At 37.2% G+C, this 27,870-nt stretch overlaps 1 protein-coding gene across 5 annotated transcripts in view; it reads right to left on the minus strand.

Annotated features, from left to right (window-relative positions):
- Positions 1 to 27,870, minus strand: part of LOC126375150 (uncharacterized) — a 371,263-nt gene that overhangs the window by 224,413 nt on the left and 118,980 nt on the right. For 4 of the 5 annotated variants that reach the window (XM_050022007.1, XM_050022004.1, XM_050022005.1 and 1 more), the window contains one exon: positions 26,519 to 26,564. In XM_050022007.1, coding sequence (XP_049877964.1) covers positions 26,519 to 26,536 — 18 coding nt within the window. In that variant the 5' untranslated portion in view covers positions 26,537 to 26,564. Of the gene's footprint in view, positions 1 to 26,518; positions 26,565 to 27,777; positions 27,793 to 27,870 lie in introns of those variants that run through there. The other variant, XM_050022006.1, reaches the window with a different exon arrangement.

Here is a 27,870-nt window from a genome sequence, read left to right on the forward strand (position 1 = left end):
CGCTGCTATTGGAAATTATTTCTCCAAAGCGAATTTCTGCGAGAGACGTAAATAGGTCGCCATGTTTTATGGGCGCGCTTTTTACAAGGCTCCTTTGACCGTGGTTAAGGCCATTGTTCAAATTTACATAATTATCTTAGTTTCTTTGCTGCTCATGCTTTTACAGAAAACTTTATCGACTAAAGAATCTATTTAAATTCGTTACAGAACTCCTTTCAGTTCTTTTGTGCAACTAACAAATGTTAAACGTAAAAATGTTGTCGAAACCACCAACGCCAATGGCTAAAACAGAACAATTCCATTTTGTGTCCCACTCAAAAAATGTACCACTTAAAATGCAAAATACGTAGTCTTGGCTATTTTGTACAGCAGCCAACGTTAAAGATTGCGCTTTCCACATATGAAACCTACATTTGGCCGAGCAAAATAGTTTCCGGAGAAAACAGCAGTGAATAATTTCAAATGAAAATGTGTTACTCAATTCTTGTCTGGTTTTCTACCCCGTGTCTGGAAGTTTTCCTTCGAGTGCTGCCTGTGACATCTGCTCTTTATTTCCCAAGGAACGTTTATTTTCTTTTAAAAATTGTATTCTTTGTGTAGAATCGAAGTTTTATTGTTTGACAGGTTGTCGAGTTAGCACTCGCCGTAATTGTAGTTTCGAACGGAAAAATATTATGAAGGACACTGTTGACGGACCCAACGTAGCAAAAAATAATGGCCAGAAATGTATTTTCCAGAGCGGGAAAATTATACGAGAAACTTTGAAAGTAAGTAAATAAAATATAGGTATCATACGCAAACGTTGACGGCTCGTGACGGAAATAAAACTTACCTGAAAAAAAAATCTGGGAGTATGGAAGTGCCCCCGCCAATACGAGTAAATCGAAGCGCAAGGACACTACTTACTTTTTCTTAAAACGTTTCGTAAAATTTTTTAACCCTCATAACTCAAGTTTGGTTTATACCAGAAAAACCAAATTCATAAATAGCCCCATATTTTGCCTAAAGTATAGAGTTTGTGAATTTAGTGTTTATGATCTAAAAAGTTTCTGACATTGCGATCAATATGATCTCGTCTTAGCCACATTTTACATAAAAATGTTTTTGGTGGGTTAATTTAATCTCAATGTAAAATTTGAAAACGAAAAATATTAAAGTAGGTAGGTACACAAAATTCACGGGAAGGCCGCCGGTAAATTTTCCTTGACTTGACCTACAAAGCAATGCGAAATTACATCAATTCTCATTCGATTTCAGGCAAAAGTAATATATTATATAAACTTTTGAATCTCAAAACGAAACAGCAAATTGGCCTATTAATTATTTGAAAAAAAAAAATGGAAATACTTGCTTCATTTGTAAGCTTCTAAAGTACTTATTAAGTGTTATGATTTGGAGTTCAGAAGCGAGAACACGAGCTATTTATTGAATTATGTAGTTTATGAACATTTTTGTAGTCCAAATAAATATTTTTTTCGTAAAATTTGCTGCTCTATAAAACACTTACTTTGTTATCATTGTTAAAATTCGCATTCTTACGGAGTTGAATAATGTATGCAGCAGTAACTTAATAACAGCGTGTCGTAAAAAGTCCATTACGGTGAGTTGTGCTTCCGCGATACAGTCGGCTACATTAACTGCTTCAGGCAGGTATGTTGTAGCGCATTTAAAAGTTTTCGCCTTCTTCGAGCAGTTTAAATTGCAGCCGGAGCCCCTGGCGGCCATTTATCCATCATTGTGTCCGTTACTCCGTTCCGCCGGAGTCCAGCTCTGCGATAGCCCTCCACACACTTACCTGCAAACTTCCTACATCCATTTGCCAAGAAAACGTTGGAGAATATAAATTTGATGCTCAAAATATCTACCTGACTATAAATTCTCATGTTTTAATGCTCTCTATTTACTGTAACTGATGTCGAAGCCATTTATTCAATGACGAATTCGAGAGTAAGATATTTCGTAAGACAGTGATTGAACGATTTTGTTAGAACTTTGCGTTGGTACGGTTTAGTATTTTATCAAGGGAGATGCCAGAAAGTGTAAACGATGGATTTTATTTTTAAAAACTACGAAGGAAACTTAATAAAATGAGTCTGAGAATAAAAAGTACGTTCTAAAATAACGATAAAACCGCTTTCACAAAGTCCAACTTATAATGACTGAGAACACAAACAGAGTTTCAAATAGCTCCTCTTTACATGTTTGGCATAGCTCGGGAAAAAAGGAAAATGGGAGAGCGTTGGCTAGTGCAAAATCAATTTGCAATGGCAACAAAACTTGCTGGACTCTCGCCGCGAGTTAATGGTGCGGAACCACTGGCGTTTTATTAGCGTTCCGCTGGCGGAACATGGGAGCGGGAACTCGGAACCCGCGTTCTGTTCTACAGGAACATCCAGAAAATTCCATCGGAACGAAACACGGCTGTTAGCGCGTGAATTTTTATGTCAGCATAAAATTTCACTTCACGTTACAATTGTGTATGTGGTGGCTAGAGATTACTGTTTATATGGGTGTAACATGTAAGTATAATATATACTTATGGTGCGACCGCGACGTTAGGATTTGGATCATGCTTTATAATTTGGTGAGAATACTTGCACCACACACCAATGGCAGGCCTAAACCAAGTTTGGATCATAAATGATTAGTACGTGCTCAGCGGTGAAGGAAAACAACGTGAGGAAACCCACATTTCCGAGAAATGCATTTTTCGGAGCTATGTGACCTAACTTGTATTGGCCTGGTTTTCCCTTCGCGGGTTGGAAGGTCAGATCAGACCAGAAAAATCTTCAGGTTAGGTAAGACCCTGTGGAAAACGGGATAATGATGATGATGAATTGCAGTAGATATTTTATAAATACGTATACATTCATATATATACGAAGATAGGGAGTTGTCAGTCGTGAAGTGTCGTGGAAGAGCTGCTCGTTTTTTGTAATTAAGAATGTAGGTCCTTGAATCGTGCTAGACTTGCCTCATCCCCTCTGGATCCTACTTTAGTTTATTACCATAAGCTGCGGAGTAAGGGAGAGCGCGCGCGGACTGACTGTCTCGCTCATACTTACGCGTTAAGCTGCACACGGAAATAATGAGGTTTTTATATGGCGTGTCCGGGGTGTACTTGTGGTTCCTTTCCGGCCAAGTAGATAGATAGATAGATACAATCTTTATTTAGGCTTAAAAAGGGTACTAACTCGGCTAATGTCGTATCGACCCACATAAAGAGCAATTAGTTAATGCTATTGCGGCAAATCTGCAATAAGTCAAGTCAAGAAAAAATAAATAAAAATAAATAAATAAAAAACTTGTGGTTCCACTCACTCTGAAGGTGATCGACGAGTTTGAGTGTACCGTTGACTTCGTCACCTTTGACAACTAAACTTTATTAAGCCAAAGTTGCCTAGTTTACAATAATGTGAAAGTTATAAGTACAGATACCGAGAAATTAATGTCAAATATCACAGTTGAAGTAACTTCAATTACAATCTAAGTTTGATGTGTCACTGCTAGCATAGACAGTGTGTTCCCCAGTTATTAATTAATCAAGATTGTTACTGATTTATGGCTGTCTAGATTCTAGAAACTGCGGTAATTCGTAGTACTACCTACATAACATAAACATATTAAACAACCTATAGATATACCTACACAGTACACAGTTTGCTCGACCATTATAGACGGCGATACGGCTCATTACCTATCACGTTGGTCTAACAAAAAGCATGGGTACTTAGTTAAACTTGCGATGGATGTACCTCTGACAACCCTGATTGGGATAATACTCCTTAGCTTAAATTATATTATATACATATATATATTTACACATCTATATATAGACATCTACTCTGTACGCATTTTTAAATTATTTTGTCAACATATTTTGGTAAGACATAATTCTTTTTTCAAAGTGGTAAAGGTAAAACTTCATCCTTTGAATTTGAATTGTATTGTACTTTTGTAATTTGAATTGTACATTCTTGAAAAACAGACTTATTTGAAAGTTACACCGAAGCTCAGAAAACCTATCATGTTGAACTGACATAAATGGAATTCATTTTTGCATAATGCTACCTAAAAGAACGGTTGAAAGATTGTCTAAGTAAATTGGATACGCTTCTACTAGCGTGTGCCGTGCTGCAGTTGATGTCTCTACTGGGCTTTAAAAAGAATATCAATCAAAATAGGAGTTACATAGCGTCCGATTGCCGGACTGACGGTCAGTCGGTCGGTCGGATTTGTCGTGCGCTTGATGGATGGTGCCCTAATGAACAAATCGACGTGGCTTGCAATTACTGACGGAATTAGAACCACCACTGCATTTCCACTGATTGCTAAGAAAAACGAACATCTATGGAGAGATTTCGTTCGATGCAAAAGCACCAAGGTAACACAGTTTTATCATGTGGGTTGTGAGGTGGACTACTAACTCCATCAACCCTGGTGTCAGGTATATTATTGAGCCGCCATAGGCCCCTGACATGGCCCTGTTTGATGTCAATGTCGTAACACAGACACAGACTCAGGTCATACGAAAAATCTTTCAGAATTTTTTTTGTTATTGGTGTTCAAATAAACAATGACATGCGATTATTAATTTTCCCTCATTCGGCATTTATCGATACCGGCCCACTAGAGTCGATTTATTGATCCAAATATAAAATCTCTCAGACGATACCCTGAGCCGAGGTTCGCGCCCCATTTGGTACCCTCAGTCGTATTGGCTTACCCATTTATACCGGGTGAGAGCCCTCAGCGCCCCATTTGTCCGGCCAAGTAGTTAATGTCATATGAAGAAAACCTACAATCTTCTTCTTATCGTGTAGGCTGTGAGGTGGAATACGAACCTCATCAACCCTGGTGTCAGGGTTATTACTGAGCCGCCAAAGGCCCCTGACATGGCTCACGTAACAACTAAATACTTACATCAGTAAGTAATAACCGGGACCAACGGCTTAACGTGCCTTCCGAAGCACGGATCATTTTCCATTCGGACTATCAGGTGATCAGCCTGTAATGTCCTAACCAAACTAGGGACCACAAAGTATATGTCCCCGATTCAAATCCGGTGCCTCCGGATTGTGAGGCCAACGCTCAACCACTGGACCACGGAGGACGTTAACCTACACACACAAACCTACATTAAGTCACGCCTAAAAAAGCAAACGAACCGAACTGTTACAAAATTTGCTAAAAACTGACGAATGAAAAAGTAGGTAAGTAAAAACTTACTATAGAATACTTAGAATAGCATTTATTGATCAATTAGTACACAAGGTGCATCATAGTGATACGTCAAGTTCTATTGTGTACCTATTTCATCATAGAAATATCACAACGCGTGCAATAAATTAATATAAAGCAAGTACGCAATTCAAATAAATGTCAAATAGCAATATTGCTTTTCTAAGATGAATACAATTTGTCAAAAGTGTTAATGTGACATGGTGGTAAGTAAAAACATTATTATTATTATTATTATAAAAAATCAAAATATAAGTACCATATCGAATTATCAATTGTTGATTATAATATATTATTGACTATATTAAAATTTGTTTTCCATAAATTCATTCGTTTTATAAAATATATTGTTGGTCAATAAACATTTTACTTGTGCCTGGAATGCAGACTCACTACTAGTGTCTTGCTTCTTTTCCCCGGTTATACAGGTTGTGAGACGTTCTTTATTTAAAAATCGACGATTCAAAGTGTAACTATGTTACCTACTGAATAAAGATATTTTTGAATTTGAATTTGTCTTTTATTCGTGCAGGTGGTTTCTCATATATCGTACGGTATAAGAAGACAGCATAATAAAAGAATGTCATAAAGTATGGGCCCTGATAGATGAAGGTCTAATGAAGAGTCTGACACAGCCGCAATCACCGATGGAATTAGAACCGTCGTGACAGCCCGATCACTGATTGCAATGCGCCATTGTTCGCGTTTTGATCAAAAACGAGCTTTGTGAAACTCGGTCAATGAGCTAGGCAGACCTATTGTCAAATAGTGATCACTTTTTGAACGAATTATTAACTTAAATCTGAAATCTGATATATGGTGAAGTACCTATTTTTTTGTACGTAGTACCCTTGCCCAGGGATGAACGGTTGTAGAGGCGGAGATGGGAGCCATCGGCACGGAAAGGGCGCGTCACAGGGACTGTAACCTGGAACCTGACAGAGGGCAGAAGTAACTGTCAGTACTATTCAGAGGCAACAATATAATGGTGGTTGTGTTTGATATACCCTATCCAGTTGATTAAAGGGAGGCCTATGCCCAGCTGTGGGACGTATATATTATGGTGTTTATAATTGTTTTTATCATGATTTCGTTTGTCGCGTGCACAAATACAATGAGCCGCATGGCATGTGACATAACCTGTATTGGGCTAGTTTTCCCTTCGCGTGTTGTAAGGTCAGACAGATAGTCGCTTCTGTAAAAAACCGGACCTGTCAAATCTTCAGGTTAGGTAAGTGGACCCTGTGAAAAACGGGATAATGCTAGGGAGATGATGGTATTGGTCGCGTGCACAGATCATCACGCATTGAGCACCTCATGACGGGTACAGGCGTCGTGGTAGACCTCAAAAGAGATGAAATGGCGCGACGCACAGGACCGCGAAAAATGGAAAGTGGAAGGGGAGGTCTTTACCCAGCAGTGCGATCTTGTTGGCTAGATTACATTAGATCGTGTTTGATATTATGTCTACAACAAAATAAGTAAAATCGTTCCAGTCTTACTCATTATGGAGAACTTTCAAATAAAGATGATGCTCGCTTCTCAATTGGCTATTAAAATAGCGCTTTGATATTAAAATTGAGAGATGAACGATAAGTTAGTTCATTGAATACAGATCGATTCGCCTGGCAGCGGCGTGCGTTCATATACATACTCGTACATCATAAACTCACGTCTATTTCCCATCGAGGTGAGCAGAAACTAAATTCTATTTGCTTCGATCCTGGCTCACTTGACTTTATTTTAAGTATTAGTCAATTTAGCAAACGGCCTTCGTGGTCCAGTGGTTTGAGCGTTGGGCTCACAATCCGGAGGTCCCGGGTTCAAATCTCAGTGGGGACACATCACGATGATCACTTTGGACATTACAGGTTGATCACCTGATTGTCCGAAAGAAAGATGATCCGTGCTTCGGAAGGCACGTTAAGCAGTTGGTCCCGGTTACAACTTACTGATGTAAGTTATTAGTCGTTACATGAGCCATGTTAGGGGCCTTTGGTGGCTCAATAGTAACCCTTGACATCAGAGTTAATGAGGTTGGTAATCCGCCTCACAACCCACACGATAGAAGAAGAATTTAGCAAAATAAGTCTTGTTTATACTAAACAACAAAATGAAATGCTGTCGACGCGAAATTATTAAATTGGAATTCCAAATTAATTACAACAAAAATTCAGCCATCAGTCTGAGTGAAGTTTTCAAATGCACTACATAATTTGGAGCGAGCTTCGGGAAATTCAAGACGAAGTCACTTAAAAAGGGATTTGGTTTAATTACAAGATTTGTAAAATAATAAATAAGGGTGGCGGGCGGTCCGCGATTTCGCTGCTTCCAGATACCGACGATTTATACAGGACGTCAGTATTACTAATAAAGAAAAAAAAGTTAGCACGTCTACTTCATTGTACTAAAAATAATGGTTGGTGTTTTTCTAGTCGGAAATGTTTAATTATGATTTTTACTTTTTGCTAAGTCGCAATCGAACACAGTCGCTAGACTGCGTACAGTTACCTTAACGTGCAATATTGTTGTACATTGATTTTTAATGACATTTTTATTTAAAATTTCGATTCTATGCAGCTTAAAGCACAATATTGGACCGGAAATCTACTTGATATCATCTCAGTATAATAATCTGATTCATCCGCCAAAATTTTCATTACTTTCGTTTCGTTGTCACTAACATCCTGTATATTGAGCTCTACTTCCAACATTAAATTTGAAACATTTAGAGCACTAAGAATGTTTTACTTTTCTATTCGTGTAAAGTCCGGAGGCCCGTGTTGCTCTACGAAAATCTCTTGTAATTGTGAAGCTCTTTCAACATATGTACGGTCACGAGCATTAATATGTATACACTTTGGTACCATGTCACATTAACTTATTTGACAAATTGAACTGTAAGTCTCACTAAATGTCAAATATGTTAGTGCGACAGAGTCCTAAAGTGGGTACATTATATTGCTCATGACTGTACCTCCTAAAATAATGAACAATCAATAAATGGACCTCCGCGATACAGGGTTTCCCTAGAGCGGGTACCGCCAGTAATGTATGTATACATGTTTAAGTTTTTTGTTAAATAAACATATTCTATTCTATTCTTGTGAAGTTTGAAGATAATTTCTTTGAATTAAACCTTCAAGATCATTTCTTTGAACGAAGTCTGTAAATTGCAATGAATTGAAAATAATTACATATATAGTCAATGGTGTTTTATGTAAGTATAGTATGAAAATGTGCTGGTGTTTAATTACAGCCAAAAATCATTTGAATTCCTATTGCTTGGTTTTTTCTTTATCGTGTGGGTTGTGAGGTGGATGAGTGACGTCAGGGTTATTGCGTCAGCTGAAATATGATAAATAACTTTTTGATTCATCACTAATTTAAGAGCCACGCTCTTGTCGGTGTAGCATTCTCCATGCTACTTTTACTACTCACAAAACTTTTTTATGTCATTGCTTATAGCATAACTAAAAATCTCTATTCCTTTCCGACATTTTGTTACTAAAGTAAATAATATGTGCCAAACGCACCAACCTAATTTTTATTATTGAAGCATAAAAAAAGAAAGCGTAAAGATGGCAGCGACTTATGATAAATTGTACTTGGCACTTGCTTGGCTATTTATCATAATGTCATATTGTGATAACTGAAAAAACTTTTTTAAATATAATTATCTAATAGTATGTTGTTTTAAGGCACTAATTTTTATTCTACATTCTATAACAAGGAGTGCATATTCAAAGCCAAGGTAGCCAAAGCAAAAGTAAACGATGCATCAATACTTTCGTATGGCGTATAGCCCTCTATGGATGTGAAACTTGGACACTGATACAGAAAGACGGAAAGGGACTCGAAGCCATTGAAATGTGGTGTTGAAGAAGGATGGAAATAATAAGTTAGACGGAAAGGGTTACCTACTTATGAAGAATCTTGCCTCTTCTGTCCTTGTCTTGTCAAACAGAGACAAAACATTGAGTGTTATTGAGGACAGAAGAGGCAAGATAATTGGACACTTAATAAGACACTACGAATTCATTAAAAATATCATAGAAGGGAAGATAGAAGGAAAGAAAGGAAGGTGAAGACCAAGAAGAGCTTATATGGAACAAATTAAAGAGAAGGCGAACGTCGTGTCTTATAAGGAGGCCGCCTATTGTGCTTGTGTTTTTATTCGTATGTTTATGTCATTTGTATGTGTCGTTTGCAATAAAGTACTTATTATTGATTGAAGGAAGTCGAAGAATTGGCCTTTGATAGACAAGAATTGAGAATGCTACAAGAATGAGATCGTGACTCTTAAATTGATAACGATGATGATTATTTATTTTGAATTTGATTTCACACATGATACGTACCTACCTAACACAGTTTCTCTGTTCTCGTTGTAACCTGTTGTAAATTTAACAAAAAAAAAAACGGGCCTATACTTTACCGTCAAGTAATTTCCTAACTTTCAATACAAAGGAATACGGAATATGTGGTCAATGATTCAATGCCGGCAGAGCAGCACCCCTCCAAACTTTGCCTATAAAGGCGCGCGTATTATGTTGTGATATTTCTCCGATAACAAGCGAAGTTTCACCCTTCGGCAATATACTACGTTGTTTGTTTGCCATACACTCAGTGCTGACGAGCAGTAGTTGGGTGCCAGCCAAAAATTCCCGTTTACCTCATACTATCCATTCATGAATGAAAAAAAGACAATTGGAGAGATATCCGACGAATTGAATAACGCTAGTCTTCGCGTCCATGGATTTGAGGTCAATTTGTTGAAAAGCATACTTTGATGCAACACGTTGATTGTATAAAATTAACAGTGTAAGTTTCTGTATTATTTCATAACTTTATCATTATGATAATGTGGAAATTGTCTTTAGGATTAACCGAACAGCAAGATTTCATTTGTATTTGTATCTCATCAGATTTGGATTTTTATTTTTATTTTTAACCTTTGATGGGTTTGCTCTTGGCCCTAAACTTGCCCGAAAACATTGTTGAAGCTAAGAAAATAAATTAAGAAATTAATGATATTTCTTTTCTTTATATAATTTGTAAGTTCGTGTTCAGAACAGACATTCCTAACACCTTGAATGTTTTGTTTATTAGCTATTCAAGTATTAAACGTACCTATCAGTATAGATAACATTATTTTAATTAAAGTTGAAATTAAGCCCGAAACCGACGACACGGCTTGTCAAATTGCTTTAGATTAATTTTGATTTATTTTGTGTTGCTTCCACCTGTTCGTTTAATTACGTCTGCTTCGCTGATAAGTAGGCGACTCGTTCTACATCATATTGAACATAATTAAATTATTTATATAAATATACTGCATAGATTGGTGGCAGTTCACTGAAGACCGTGAAACGTGTACAGAGGAAGTCCCCTTCATGGCTTTTGCCCAGCAGGTGGACAATACTGGCTAGTAAGATCTTCTATCGTGTGGGTTGTGGGGTGGAGTACCAACCTCATCAAACCCGACCGCGTTACGAAGCACCACGCGCTAATATATGTAATAAGAAGATGCGTACTTTCTTTACTTGACACGATTTCATTGAATGTATATACCGCTGTGTACGAATGTGTAGCTAAACAAGCGCCAAGTTTTCGCCACATTTTTGTATCATGCGCTGTATCTACGGTAGTGGTAATTAATGGTTCCCGCGTTTAACGCGTTATGGCGCGACACCGCGATTCAGACCCGCGTAACGCACTCTCACGCGATTCACGCATTTCAGGCGATTTAATGTAACTAACAACTAAAGTCACCGACATAGCTCGGAGAATTGCAAAGCTGAAGTGGCAGTGGGCAGGACACATAGCGAGGAGAACCGATGGCCGCTGGGGCGGAAGGGTTCTGGAATGGCGACCACGTGTCGGACGACGCTCAGTGGGTAGGCCCGCTACAAGGTGGACGCCGTTGGATGCGGGCAGCGCGGGACCGATCGTCGTGGAGATCCTTGGGGGAGGCCTATGCCCAGCAGTGGGCGTCGTACGGCTGATGATGATGATGATGTAACTAACGCGTGCGACCTCTTCGTTTAAACAAGTATCTTGCTAGTAACAATTGACTATAAGCAAATTGCTAGGAAATGAGATCTTCAAGTTATGACACGTTAAGGACTTTATTGCGCGGTAGACTTACCGCGGTGATTATGTTTTTAAATTGTGGTAAAGGCTTTTTCTTGTGTCGATTTTGTTTGGGTTCAACTTACACATAAAACATACAACACATAAGCTCACTATTATTGTTCTCATATCCCCATTTAAACGCGGTAAGAACCCGTTATTATGTGTTTTAATTATGATAATAACCGCGTAAACTTAAAACAATGTATTATATCCCAATTGGGATATTCAGAGCACACCCATCGCAAAATCAACTAAGTACCCATAAAGAAGGCTATTCTTCTATCGTGTGGGTTGTGAGGTGGATTACTCCAGCCTCATCAACCCTGGTGTCAGGGTTATTATTGAGCCGCCAAAGGCCCCTGACTTGGCTCATGTAACAATAACTTACATCAGTAAGTAGTAACCGGGACCAACGGCTTAAAGTGCCTTCTGAAGCACGGATCATCTTACTTTCGGACAATCAGGTGATCAGCCTGTAATGTCCTAACCAAACTAGGGATCACAAAGTGATTTTTATGATATCACAAATATTTTAATTGGAATGACGAGTTTAAATAATCGAGTATGCGGAATCCAGTGATAGATATTGTAAAAAACTTAAAACGGCCTAATGTTGTGATAAAACGCGAGGACACAGTGAGTGCGGTTTGTCGTAGTGAGTGACTATTTTGACTTATTTAGTAACTAAAAGCATCTTAATATTATGTACAGTCATGAGCAATATCATGTATCTACTTTAGAACCCTGTCGCACTATCATATTTAACATTTAATGAGACTTACGGTTTAATTTGTACATACATACATACATAAACTCACGCCCGTAATCCCAAATGGGGTGGGCAGAGCCACAAGTAATCAAAGACAACCCGCAGCCACTGTTGACGGTTACGGGTGGGCCACGGTTTAATTTGTCAAAAAAGTTAATGTGACTTGGTTTCCAAGTTTCATATACTTACTCGTGATCGTACTAAGGTTCGATTCAATTCATTTCTCATAATAATAGTAAAAAAGTTCCTTTACTACTCGTATATTGTCTGTATACATACTTGTACGGAACCATAATATCGCGCAACTGTGAATGTGAACATACTCAACGAACTTTCAAAAAGGAAAGTATTGCTGAACCAAACGACTGAAGTAGGGGCTTCCGAACAACTGCAGGTTCGTTTAGACAAGAGCACTTACTTTGGAGATAGTTACCCACTTTGGCAGGAAATTGTGCTGTAGTTTTCACTGCCTTCAATATCTACCATATGTACTTCCGGGAAATGCATGTTGGTTCTTTGTGAGTAGAAATATTGAACTTCACGTATGGTTGATGTCTGAATAGAGAGAGTATGGATAATCTCTTCTATAGTGTGGGTTGTGAGGTAACCAACCTCATCAACCTGCAATGATTACTCACTTACATCAGTAAGTAATAACCGGGACCAACGGCTTAACGTGCCTTCCGAAGCATGGATCATCTTACTTTTGGACAATCAGGGGATCAGTCTGAAATGTCCTAACTAAACAAGGGATCACAAAGTGATTTTTGTGACTTGTCCCTACCGGGATTCGAACCCGAGACCTCCGGATCGTGAGCACAACGCTCAACCACTGGACCACGGATGCCGTTAAACTTAACTAACCTAATTTGAACTCTATCAAAACCTTTTTGAAAACTAGTCTGACACTGTCACAGAATATAAAAAGGCCGCATTTTCAAACTGGAAATAAAATTCTTTAAAAAAAAAGAAAGTTCTCAAAACGTCTTTAGCAATAAACATCAGCGTTAACGTTAACCCGGGAGCAGCCAATTCTATAGCGTTTTATTCTTTTTGTCGAAGCGCTAACGATGAAAGAATCTGACGTTCCCTTCCACTAATGTAACGCGAAGCATTGGCTGTGCTAGATGCTGTCATTAGGACCAGATTCCACCTTTTGTCAGGCAAATGAGGTGCCAAGTCCAGTGAATTAGTAATGTGCGAATTATGTAGGTAGTGAAGGGCCAGAAATATAGGATAAAAAAATCCATTAAAAATTTAGTGTCCAACTAAAAAGTTTGATTCTACGTATTTTGATGTGGTCTTACCCTGCTATTACTTAAAATAGACCCAAAATCTAGATCAAGTAAGAATTTTCCAAAGCATAAATATGTTGAAATGATTACAGACATTTTATCACCTTATATCTGCATAGTATACCTAACTTACAGTGCAATATTTATTTATTATTATATATACAATTATTTATTTAGATTTGAATAAGTTTATTCAAAATTGTTTAATAACGACAGATAGAATATATCTATCTAAGTACTTTAAAAAAATTATATGTTCAGTACTAGTTTTTTATATTACAGACATTTCTGCCAGACCAGGCAGTAAACTTATTGACTGTACTGTCTTCTACAGTACAAAACCTTTTATTGACGGTAGTCAGCCATGTACCACGAATGGTACTTCATCTTTAAACTAGACAATAAGACAAAAGAGAAGCTTGGAATATTAAAACTAGTTCACCAAAATATTCAAGGCTTCTCTGGCAAAGAATTGGACATAGAATTATTTTTAGAGACATTTTTTATTGACATTTTATGTATTACTGAGCATTGGTTTAAGGATTATGAATTGTTATTCGGTTTTGAAAATTATCATTTGGCTAGCGCTTTCTGTCGAAAGATCAAAATACGTGGTGGCTCCCTTATTTTTATCAGAAATAGTTTAAAATATAAAGAACGCAAAGATATTACTGGACTTTCGATAGAGGGCACTATGGAGATTTCATGTATAGAAACAGAGAAACATATTGTTGTGGCCGTATACAGACCCCCATACAGTGCTAACTTCACAGTTTTTGAATCAGTGATGGAAAATGTACTGAAGGTCATATCCAAAAGTAATAAATCCATTATAGTGTGTGGAGATTTTAACGTTGATTTATATGAAGTAGATTCAATTACAACTAGATTTCTAAGTTTGTTTACATCTTTTAACCTTGTTAATATATTTATGGAGCCAACTAGAATTACAGAAACAACTGCCTCATGTTTAGATAACATTTTTTGCAATTGTGATTTCCAAGATAACAGTATCCTTAACTGTCTTAAGTCTGATCACAGTGGGCAGTTGGTTAGTTTTCCAGTACTTAAAAATGTGCAAAAAATTAAATTTAGTACTCGACCCATCACTGATAATCGGATAGAGAAATATCGAAATAGTCTTATTAGTAACTTACCTTGTCCAAACTTTGATACAGACAATCCTGACGATTTTTACAGGGATTTCTTCACTATTATCCATAAAGAATTTGAAAATAATTTTCCTCAAAAGGTAGTTACCAACAGTCAATCATTCAAGTTCAGTGACTGGGCTACCGTAGGCATTCGCAAAAGTAGAAATACTCTTTATTCTTTATATGAGGAAAAAACGTATACACACGCTGATAGTTTCAAAAGCTACGTCAAAAATTATTCTAAAATATTTCGAAGAGTGTGTTATACAGCCAAACAGATGCATATTAGTAGTAAAATAAAGACCGCGGATAATAAAATAAAGGCAGTTTGGCAAGTAATAAATAGTGAAACAAAGGCTTCTAAACCGCGTGAATTAGAATACAATATAGAATCGGGCACTGGGTTAGTAAAACAAGATAAAGATGTAGCTGAAGTTTTTGATAAATTCTTCACGAACATCCCTGTAAAAACTACAGAATCTCTCAGGTCCTCTCCTGTTCAAGCTGATATATTATTAAAAAGTAATTTTACTGCTTGCACTGAATTATTTGATTTTAAACGCGTTGATCCGAGTAGTATTGTTAAAGTATTCAAACAGCTGAAACTTAAAACCTCGAAAGATTTATGGGGATTGTCTGTCAAATTGATGAGCTCTGTTATTGATATCTTAGCACCATATCTAGCTTACATTTTTAATATGAGTGTTGAAAATGGCACTTTTCCAAATTTAATGAAAATCAGTAAAGTTATACCTCTATTTAAATCGGGCACAAAATCAGACCCCACGAATTATAGACCGGTTTCTATTCTACCAGTACTTAGTAAAATTTTCGAGAAAATTATTCTCGACCAACTGCTATGTCATTTTAATTTAAATAACTTACTCCACAGCCAGCAGTTTGGTTTTACTAAGGGTCGGTCTACAACAGACGCGAGTGTGACATTTGTTCGACACATTTTCGATGCTTGGGAGAAGTCGCAAAATGCCGTAGGAGTATTCTGTGACTTGTCTAAGGCGTTCGACTGCGTGGATCACGAGACCTTGCTTTTGAAATTGAGGCACTATGGACTAAATAATGGAGCTCTCAGTTTGTTAAATTCATATCTAGGTGGTAGGATACAAAAGGTACAAATCAATAGTACAACTTCTTCGGGCTCTCATGTTCAAATGGGAGTTCCTCAAGGATCCATTTTGGGTCCGTTTCTTTTTTTAGTGTACATAAATGATTTACCTTATGTAGTACAGAACCAAGCTGACATTGTGCTGTTCGCGGATGACACTTCTCTTATATTTAAAATCGACAGAAAGTTAGAGGAATTTGACGAAGCAAACAGCGCTGTGTCGCAGGTTCTAAGTTGGTTTACAGTAAATAACCTAGTTCTAAATGCTAAGAAAACGAAGTGTATTAAATTTGTTCTACCAAACGTAAAGAAAGTAAATAATAACATTAAAATTAACGACGAGAAACTAGATTTTGTTGAACACACAGTTTTCTTAGGAATTACTGTAGATTCAAAACTTCAATGGGGCCCACATATTGTATCACTAGCGGGCAAGCTAAGTTCAGCAGCATATGCCGTCAGAAGGATCCGACAACTCACAGATGTACCCACTGCTAGACTTGTCTACTTCAGCTACTTTCACAGCATAATGTCTTACGGTATTTTGCTGTGGGGTCGAGCCGCTGATGTAGAAACTATTTTCATCATTCAAAAAAGAGCAGTTCGCGCTATTTATAAGCTGCGTTGTCGGGACTCTTTGAGGGAGCTGTTTAAAGAAATAAATATACTGACGGTCGCAAGTCAATATATATATGAAAACATTATGTATGTACGTAAAAACTTATCTCTCCTTCCGAGAAACTGTGAAAGGCATACTTACAATACAAGAAATAAACATAAAATTGCTATTCAAAATTCTAGATTAAGTAAATTAAATTCGTCTTTTTTGGGGTTATGTATACGTTTTTACAATAAAATACCAGATAATATTTTAAATTTGTCAGAAAATAAATTTAAAGCTCACGTGAAGCTTACTTTATGTAAAAAAGCTTATTATAAGATTAATGACTACCTAAATGATAAAAATGTCTGGTATTGAATGTGTTCCTCTAGTTATTAAATAACTTGTAATGTATATCCTCATTGGTTTTTAAAAGATGTGTTGCTGTTGCAGTTTCTTGTCATTTCTTCTCCTCAGCCATAACACCTTGCGAAATGACGTAAATTCAAAAATGTTACATTGACCTTCAACAAGTTTATCCATGATAATTACGTTGAATAAATGATTCTGATTTCTGATTTCTGATTAATATAAGTAGGAAACAGATTTACATTTCAATCTGGCACAAAATGCGGCTAACACATTTCATTGTGTAAAAGAGAGATATTTCAGAACGGGGCACTTGTCACACCGGGCAGTTACATAAGCTGATATCCTGATACCGCGCGCGAGACACTTCGCTGGCTGGGATCCAACCTGTCCGGCCCCACTCACATCCCCGACCGTCCCCATTCATCCCCACTCATCCCAACACATCCCTGAACATCCACGTGCCGTCAGAATTTGTCCGGTCCTGTTCTGTGTCACGTGAACAATATCCTCTCTTGATGTTCACTATAAATGATCAAATTTCCTCTCTGTGAAAAGTGTGAACCTACTCCGGTACTTCGCAACGACATCCCTCTGTTTTGTCACGCGAAAAATTCAAGTCCTGCACATTTACGCTGAAAGTTTTTGCACCGGACAGTAAAATATTCCACTTTTTACTTGCAACGCGAAATGGGACCGAATGCGAAATTAGTATAAAAAATCTGGATGCTCACTTTAAAAATCCGGGTTTAATTAATGGGGAAAAGAGAATAGTTAAACGGATGACTTGTGATTATGAAAATCGTTTTGGAATAGGATAATCTCAATTAAAGTTGGGAAAACATATTGCTGGCAGTAGTCCAACGCTGGCTGTATCGGGTCGCGGGTGAGCTCGCCCACTGAAAGGGTGAAGCGGACCCTTGGGTTAACAGACCCTTAAAATAGTTCCCATGTCTATTTCAGGTTTGTTAGACTGTTTTGAATAACTTTTATCGGTGCGTGTTTTAGTTGGCATTTGGATGTATAAAAGGCTTTTATAACTTGCCTTCGAAGTTGGAAATTGGTAAACAGTAGAGCGGAATAATGGAGACTTTAATACTTTTCAAATTTCTAGTGAAGGTCCGCTGGGGCTGTGGATTGGGAAGTGTACTTTTGAATAAAAACATTATACTTGACTCTACAGAATTTAGTATAACCCAACCAGTAGGTTCGGCCATTATAGGCGGTGATATGGCTCTCCACCAATCACGTTGGTCTAACGAATGGCTAGGTGAGGTGCATCTTGCAATGAATGTTCCTCTGATAACCCCAATTGGGATTTAGCCGTGAGCTTATGTTATATTGTGTGTTACTTCACAACTCATCTGCATAACAAGTGAAGATATCTGAACAAACACGTAAATTATTACAATACAGACAGCAAAGATGGTTTATAACATTGTTTACAAAAACAAGATCCAAAACTGTACAACTTTCGTTACCAACTGTTCGCATATCAATGGCATGACTGCCTAAAGTTTCGTACAATATCATGGAAGTTTCACTAAAACTTGCATGTAACGGTTTCGTGTGCCAAGAAAAGGACGATGAGTGCAGAATAGGGAAATATGCTACAAATGTATCATGCATGCTCAGGGAGTTAAGTAATATTCTAAAAATATATTCATGCTATATACTCTAGCTATGTTGGATAAGATATAATTATTATGTACCAAATAATACCCGTGAGTTACTTAATAGAGTTTATTCAATTTATCTCAAAAGTGGTTGCAGGTTTGTCTTCTGACAACTCTTAGGGCCATATTTCACTAGGACACTATGGTGACGCGACCGTGGTGGTGCCACCAATGAAATGTATGCAGATGTATGCGCACCAACAAGCCACTAATTATCGATCGAATCAATAAATTTTGTCTAAATTATTATTGTTTGTTTTTTCCCTAACATGAGTGCCACGTGATTTTGTTCGTATTTTGACAGAACGACATGACTTATTTGGGTCCACATGTTAGCACCAATCGAAAAAACGACATAATTATATCGTCAGAATCTATAAAATGACCGTGACAAAATTTTATCACATTGCGCATGGTGAGGTGAGGTAGAATTTATACAACTGCAAACATTTTGTGGTGTCCTAGTGACATGACTATGGACCTTAGAGCTGCTCTTACCAATAAGGATTATAGACGTTAGTTTGTTTGTATACTATACTCCTAGTTTGCGGTTTTGACAAGTTACTGCCATTTAATTCTCATGTGGTTTAGCTGCTGTTCATTATCGCCGTGTTAGGGGTAAGGGTAAGACTTAATTTGCAATGATCCTATTGGGGTAAGTTCAGTTCAGTCTCCCCCTAGCGTAACCCGGTTTCACAGAGTCTACTTACCTAACCGGAAGATTTGACAGGTCCGGTTTTTTACAAAAGCGACTGCCTGTCTGACCTTCCAACCCGCGAAAAGAATACCAACCCAATACAGATTAGGTCACATATGTGTGATGAACTCTATATGTATAATCTAATTAAAGATGCATCGTCAATAATAAGTCTATAAACATTAAAAAAAAAACATAAACAGCCTATAAACGTCCCACTGCTGGGCACAGGCCTCTCCTCTATCAACCACCATCAATATTATTATTTGTATTTCGTTTCCATATCTCGGGCCTATGGAGTCCCGGACTTTTGGAAGACGTGGGTGGGGCCGAAGCCAACACGAAGAGGCCCCTTAAGACAGTTTAATCAATTTAATATGATAATGTCTATTTATAAACGTTAAGCAAAAGATATAAGTTTTCCTTTTATCTGTAACCATAAATCATGAATTAAACAAAATGTCTAACACTCCAAAGCATAAGTATTTTTTTAAGAATTATATTGTTCCGAGGCGACTCTTGGCATCTCTACAAATAAATTACGCTTCAAGTTTTATCGCTACCAATGCTGTCATGCCGATGTAGCCCTGATAAAGGCGATATATTTTGTCTTCCAACTAAACGCCTAGCAACTTAGAGGTCCTTAAAGTCCCTTAGTGGAGGTATTTGGCCCTCGCGTGCCTGGAGCCATTCTATCGGCATCAGGGGACGGCTAGTATGCGGTAAGATACCAGGGTAGATTAACGTGTGAATACTTGATATATAGACACTTCCTTTTTGTTTATGGATAATGTTGTTATAGAAAGAAGATGATTCTATGCTTATACTGAATTATATTGCTTTTCTTTTTATAAATAAAATAATTATTTATTGGGGAACTAACAAACACATATCTTATAAATAAAACACCTCCTCCAATGCGTCTCATCGAGGCAAGTTGCTTAACAGGTTGGCAGCATTGCCTCTCTGAATAGCCAGACTTATTATTTTCTTTTGTTTTTGTCTTTGAGCTTGCGTATATTTTTTGGCGTTCGTCTGTAAAAAGTTCTAGACCAATATATTATCTAGTTACAGTAATATAAAATATGCTTATTGCTTATCTGAGACCTTATCGCTGACCTAACATATCCTTGGAACATTAATTTTGAGCTGTGTAATTTTTTTGAGCTTTGAGCTTTGTTCGTTTTGTACTTCAACACACACATATATATATACATATATATAAACTCACAACCGAATTAAATAAATTAAAGCCAAAACTTTAGAGATTTTCAACAAAATACTTATTTTTCTTTTTAATCGTTAGTTTAAACTCTAAATAAGGAGCGTTCTTATTCTTATTGGGGTTATAATATTAAAATAAAATATAGTAAATATATACCAAATTACATTATTATTATACTTAAGATAATACAATCTGTCATATAATCAGAAACATACGTAACTTCGTCACGTCCAACTACGCGTTTAAGTGTTCTGATTCTGACCTGGTCCAAACGAACCCATTACACTAGCGGCATTGCCCCGTTGCACAGCCACTGACAGGCGTTGGACCAGGTAAGACGCAGACCTAGGGTCACCCCCTCTGACTTAATCTTTAGTTTAAATGTAATATAATTAAATATAAAATATTCATCGTTAGTAAAACTTTCAAATAAATGCGTTATATAATTGTTAAAACAATATAATATAAATTTCACACTAACAATAATTGTAAAAAACAATTAAGTATATCAATTCGTCAAAATTATTCGCGGAAAAACAAGAAAATAATTCGAAATTAAAATGATTCTTATACTTATTTTTGAATGTTTTAATTAAATTGGAATATTAATTCATTCCTACGTCCACTTATACGGGCATTTATCTAAGGACAAAATTCCATTCAACAAAAGGGTCCTTAGTAAGATTAAATTTCCGGCGGGGCCCACTCGAGGCCTAGAATGCTACAACCCGGTACAAAGGGTTTCAATGTGCAGTGCTAGAATATTAGAACCCCTCTCATTCCTACTACGTGTTATTCGGGCTCGGTTTACTTTTGTCCACTTTGCTGGAATTTTAAAAGCTTCATACAATATTTGAACGATCTTAAATTAAAAGGGTGGGTGTGCTTTTGACTAAGGACCCTCAACCATTTGCAGACCACTGGAGTGGTCAAAGTGTAACGGCTGATTGAGATATTTTACTACTTTAGTGTTCAAGTATTTAAATCCCCTGAATTATGTTGTCATTGGAGTAATTTGAAAAGTTGATGGTTTATATATAAAAGCCTGGATTAGATAAGGATTTACGGTACAAACTTAATTTAATTACATTTTAGAATAATAGAATCCAGGAATCTTCTTTTAAGCCTTTTGAACTAAGAGATTCAGATAACATTATTCATAGATTACAAAAAGTTGATCTGGTTGTCTGATAAAAAACAAACGAAAACTCTATAGTCTCTTCTTATCCTGGAGAGAAACAGGCGTGAGTTTATGTATGTATTTATTTATTGCAACATAGAACAGGACATGATAAAATATACAATTACCTACAAACAAAAATGGTCAGTCAACATCTCAAACAGGGTGTGTTGACACCATGCAAAATCATATAGCAACTAAAAAGAGGTACTTAAAGTTACAATTCAAAAAACAAAGCGACTTCAGTTTTTGTCACAGACTTTTTATAATTTGTGTTCTAAATGTTCCAAAATGATTAAAAATAGCCAAGTTTTTATTTGTGGAGGCGACATTATTATAAAACCGACACATGCGTATGATAGGATTGTTTGAGTCCCTTTGTGTTCCGAAGTAACGCAGACAGAAAGTGAGGTCACGCTTAGCCGCACGAGGTAAACGAGATATTAAAAACTTTTACGAATTCGCAACAAATTACACAACGGAAAACAAACATTGAAAGCATATCTCGCGTCTGTTACCACAAGGCGGTCGACGTTAACCATCCTCACAGCCGAAATGAAAACAAAAAGAAACGGAATGAAGTCAGACTCATTTATGAACTAGAATTATCTGGATTACATGGAAACGGCATGTCGTACACATACATACACCAGGAACCACGGAATTTCACTTGCTACGATCCTGGCACACTACTTTCGCTTCTAGTACTTTCGTACAAACTAGGGATCACAAAGTGTTTGTCCCCATCGAGATTCGAACCCGGGACCTCCGGATTGTGAGCCCAACGCTCGACCACTGGACCACGGAGGCCGTTGAAAACACTCAAAGAGGTTAACAAAGTGTCAACGGTGTAACGAACTTACCCCGAAGTTGCCTATTCAATCTTGCCTCTTAATCTCGTAAGGCCGAGATTTCCAGACACAAAAGTTAAACAATGAGGTTTCGTTTTTAAAAGTACATTCAATTTTACGACTTTAAAGTAACTCAACTCAAGATATCACTACATAGTATAAAGCAAAGTCGCTTTTTCTATCCCTATGTACGCTTAAATCATTAAAACTACGCAATGGATTTTGATTCAAGAGGAAGGTTTATATGTATAATAACATCAATTAAATAGTGGAGAAATACTGTTATTTTTGAATGTTTTATGTGAAGTCGTAAATAATTTCATTTTTTCCTCAGCATTGCACCCGAGCAAAGCTGGGGCGGGTCGCTAGTAAGGTTATAAAGTTGTGCAACCAACAAGATACCAGTGCCGTGTTTATCAAACTTACAAGTCTACACGTTCTCAAACTACAACTTACAAGTACGTGCAAATTGCGTTTATCAAAAAAAAAGTAGATGGATTGTAAAATACATACATACATACATAAACTCACGCCTATTTCCCACCGGGGTAAGCAGAGACTATAGAATTCCATTTGCTTCGATCCTGACACACTTCTCTTGCTTCCTCCACATTCATCAATCGCTTCATACACGCACGCCGGATTGTAAAATATACTTGTAAAATAAATATTGACACTTGTAACATGTAATGTCCATGTGTAGTTTTGAGAAACATATTCTTATAATAATGAAAATTTTACAAGGAGCTTTCTTGTAATACAGAGCTTGTAAGTTTTGAAAAACAGGGGGGTTAAAATGGCCACATCGAACCAATTCATCTAAGAAGCAATATTGCTATTTGACATTAATTTGCATTGCGCACTTACTTTTATCAAATTGCAATATTACTTTCTTAGATGAATTGCTTCAATGTGGCCATTTTAACTCCCCAGGGCACTGGTCCACACACTCGTATTAAGATCGGTGTCCTAGCACTACTACAGCACTAGTAAGTGATAGCACTTTAGTCTGAACCCAACGTGAATCAGTACACATTTACACAGCACATAATCCCAAAGAGATCATCTACAAACTGGACCATAAAAATAGATCGATGAAAGTCATTAACAGCGTATTGCCCAACTGCAATTCAAATGCGATGTGATTTGGACCGCGGCCATAGCGGAACGTCCAACGAAGCGCCATTACTGTACCAGTCTAACCTGACACCCCCTGCATCTTCAAACTACGCTAAACCTTCAAATATACGCTGTATTTTTTGGTCGGTTCAGAATTATTTTCATTTGAAAACATTTAATTTTAGAATTATGGAGAATAATCGATGAATTATATTTGAAGACGAGTAATTCGTATTTGTATTATTTATTGGTTTAGATAGGTAAGTAAGATCATCATCCCCCAAGCATTATCCCGTCTTTTCATAGGGTCCGCTTACCTAACTTGAACATTTGACAAGTCCGGTTTTTTACAGAAGCGACAGCTTGTCTGACCTTCCAACCCGCGAAGGGAAAACTAGCCCAATACAGGTTAGGTAACATACCTCCAAAAATGCACTTCTCGGGAATGTAGGTTTCCTCACGATGTTTTACCTCACCGCTGAGCACGTGATAATCATGTATGATTAAAACCTGAATTCGAAAACAAATTCGACAATCATTGGTTTAGGCCTGTGGTGGATTCGAACCTGCGACCTCAAAGTGAGAGGCAAGCGTTCTACCAACTGGGCTATCACGGCTTACTGGGTAAGATACATTTTGTTAATAGTCCAGACGTGGAAAAGGTAGGCTGCGATCAATGAAATTTGTCATTAAATACAGCTGATTTTAACAATAACAGGTTTCATTGGTACTATTTCCGATTTCCCTCATGTCTTACTTCCACTTTGGACCTAAACAACGCGAACTAGTAGTGAGGGCTCTTCCTAATCTGGCCGTGTAATACCTGTGAGAGAGCGGTGATGAGCCAACGCGCACTAACGTACCTCAATGGCCTGCTGTTAAGCTCTAAACGAGGCCTTATGGCTGAAAGAGAAAAAAATCGACGGTAGATAAAACACTAGAGGCAATTCAAAGAGCCGTTTACGTCGAGCTGACTCGATAACGGCTGGCCGAAACGATTTATACAAGACGATGTGAGTTCATTGATTTTTTTCAATGACGAGGGGCCGAAATTGCGAAGGTGCATCGAGATGAAAATGTCTATTAAGCTCCTCGCCAGTAGATAATGTTTTTTGCACATTACTTATCCACTCACTGCTATGTATAAGCACATTCGGACACTTTATACAAACAACCTCGTTTTACACAGACACCACACATTGACGTTATCGTACACGCGCATCTGTGTGCGTAACAAGTGACGCCATGCGATTGAAGACTAAACTATTTCCGAGGGGGGCGATGGGGAGCGGAGAGTTACCGTTCTATACATAGTATTAGAAGTAATATTATAAATAGAATTAATATAAATTATTTATAATTTAAAATTTTATACAACTAATTAATTAATTTAAAAAGTAAGTAAACAGAAAAGGCGGGAACGAAACAAATGAACAACGGTGATTTGACTTGTTCTCCCACTTTTCTAGGAGATGTTGGTTATGGAAAGAATTACGATGGAAATTAAGAAATAGTCGATAAAGTCACTAAATTACAGTGTATTCTTGAAAGAAATATGAAATTTAATTATTTAATAATATTGAATTTCACATCATAGACCCTTTCGGGCACAACAAAATAGAAGTTTAAAAGAGAGGAGGAAGCTTTTCAAATAGTAACATCTGTATCATTAAGGTATTCACTAGTGCTGTAGTAACATTTATTAAAGTATACTATAAGTCGTTTATAAATACTTAACAAGGAACGCATTAGGTAATATAGTAGCATCACTACAAAATAAACAGTACTTACAGTAAAATTAACACACATCAAAGCTAAACGAGAATACCGAAACTGTAGAGCAAACTGTTCTTAGCTCGGGAACTCGCATTTATTCAAAAGCCAATGTAGTGGAGGTAGATATTATAAAAGGCTTAGAGGAAACGGCGCCAATTAGCGAACGTACTGGTTTCCACTGGTTTTAACCTGTTCCGAGACTGAATCCGGTTAATGAGACGAAAGGTAATACTTGTAACAAACAATGCTGAAATTACCTCTCTATTGATGATCTATGTCGCAATTTCCTTTCATAAAATTTAAAAGCGGGCTGTAGATTTTTTAAAAATGGATGCATTAGCTTTGTTTAATGATTTTTTGTGGTTACTTTTTACCCTTTAAGCACGTAAAGCCGGCTATTGTGCTTATTTTAAACATCTGTACATGTCCTGAGGTGGAATACCAACCTCATCAACCCTGGTGTCAGGGTTATTATTGAGCCGCCAAAGGCCCCTGACTCATGTAACGACTGTATACTTACATCAGTAAGTAGTAACCGGGACCAACGGCTTAACGTGCCTTCCGAAGCACGGATCAACTTATTTTCGAAAAATAAGGTTATCAGTCTGTTATGTCCAACCAAACTAGGGATCACAAAGCGATTTTTGTGCCATGTCCACATCGGGATTTGAACTAAACTTTATGTTTTATGCAATAAAGAACTATTGATTGATTGATTGATAAATTGTAACTTCGTAAACAAGTATTTTTACTGTATGCTTCTTGGTTGGCGATTGGAAGATGGGTGATACCTATGCATTTTTTGCGCCTAGGGTTTTTCAAGTACATAGATCTGCTACTGCATGGGTTACGCTATCGTGTATATCTTGGTTTGGCATTAAACGTTGGTTTCACGACAGATAGACAAAGCTTAAATTATGCTGTATACGTACATAAACATCGTATACGAGAACGTCTTTGTCTTAAGCCTGTGTCATGCTCATCATCATCATCAATTTAAGAGCCACGCTCTTGTCGGTGCAGCATTTTCCATGCTAATTTTTTAGGGTAAAATATGGCAGTGGTTTCCCGCTTGCCTTCCGCCCCGCAGTACTCTGTCTGACGCAAGTGGGTTAGCGCTCAGAGTAGTCTATTACAAAGCCATACTAGGACTCCTGTCCGCCGCGTCTGAATAGTACTGACTGTCTGACTGCGTCATCCTGCAGGGGCTAAATAGGTATTACAAGCATGTGTTTTCGTGAAGACCGTTCTGTGCTTTTATCTGAAAATTGTACCTTATATCTTGCTTAATAAAATAAACTTACCGAATTAACAGCAGCCATCACACGCGGTTCAGTAAGTCAGCGCATTCTGAAACAAATAGCGTTACACTCGTAAATCTTTCAATTAATTACATTCTGTGCTGTAAACAGTAAACAATACATTTAATGTCGACACTGTATAAACCTGTCTGTCGATTTAATGTCAAACATCGATTGGTAATCGTCACAAATAAAGATTACAGGATTCCTTTGAATTTTGTAATAAAATCTAGTTACAACGCGTGTAAACCAGTACAATAATCTAAGCTACTAATGGGACATTTTGGTGAATGGACATTTTTGGTAAAGAGACATTTTGGGAAAGGGACATTATGTACCTAAACGTTATTAGATACTCTTTAGTTTAAAACAAAAGGCTCAACATGATCTCACAATAAATTCTTAATTTTACTTTAATTATTGTTGATCATATAAAGTTATTATTATGTTACTTATACATTTAATGTTATTTCATTGCCTGTGTGAAATGTATATATGCAAAGAAAAAAAATTGTGAGACGTAATTCGCAGCTATGACTGCACCATACACAATAAAGATTTGTTATATTGTCTTTTACTACCTACTTGAAGAATGTCTGGCAGACCGTTTCGTCACTTCTGTGTCTATAATATTGTAGTAAATATTAGACGACGCTTATGACAGACGTTCTGTTTCCACAACTTTTAGTATGACCGGAATATTTGAAAGATCGCGTTAATAGCCCCGGATCTAGACGAACACATCATAACGGGTTGTTCTTCCGAAGTGATTGGCAGCTGTAGTAAACTGAGATGTATAAGCAAACAGATACACACCCAAACTCGGGTTAGCAAGTTTCAAAATCGGCTATCTGAAGCGGCCATAAGACACATCGCGACAAATAGAATAGCGTCATAATAAAGATATAGCAGCAGTTTAGTATCTGAAAACGGCCTTGTTAGTACCCGCACACTAGTCATTTATTTATACGATTTCTTCGTCGTTGTGTCAAAGCTTGTGATCTGGTAATGTAGGTAGATAAAGGTGCCGGTTTAGGCTGTCAAAACTTAATGTTATTTCAGTCTGATAGCTCTGAAAATAGTGCCGCCCTTCACTTACGACGAGTACAACACAAGAGATAAAATCTAGTTTTCGAACTGTCAAACAAAATTAAAACTAAGTTGAAGGCTGCAGGAACCAGCACCAATTTAGCTAAGTATATTTATTTGTATCATTTTAGGCACCATAAAAATTGTTTGAAGCAACACACTGTATTAGTTACTTATTACGTCCGTGATTGGTATCCAAAGATTATTCTATTCAGTGAGAGGGTACCAGCTAATCGCTTATAATAAACCCAACTTGTTAGACACGA

This window comes from Pectinophora gossypiella, chromosome 18 (assembly GCF_024362695.1).
Source record: "Pectinophora gossypiella chromosome 18, ilPecGoss1.1, whole genome shotgun sequence".
Classification (NCBI taxonomy): domain Eukaryota; kingdom Metazoa; phylum Arthropoda; class Insecta; order Lepidoptera; family Gelechiidae; genus Pectinophora; species Pectinophora gossypiella.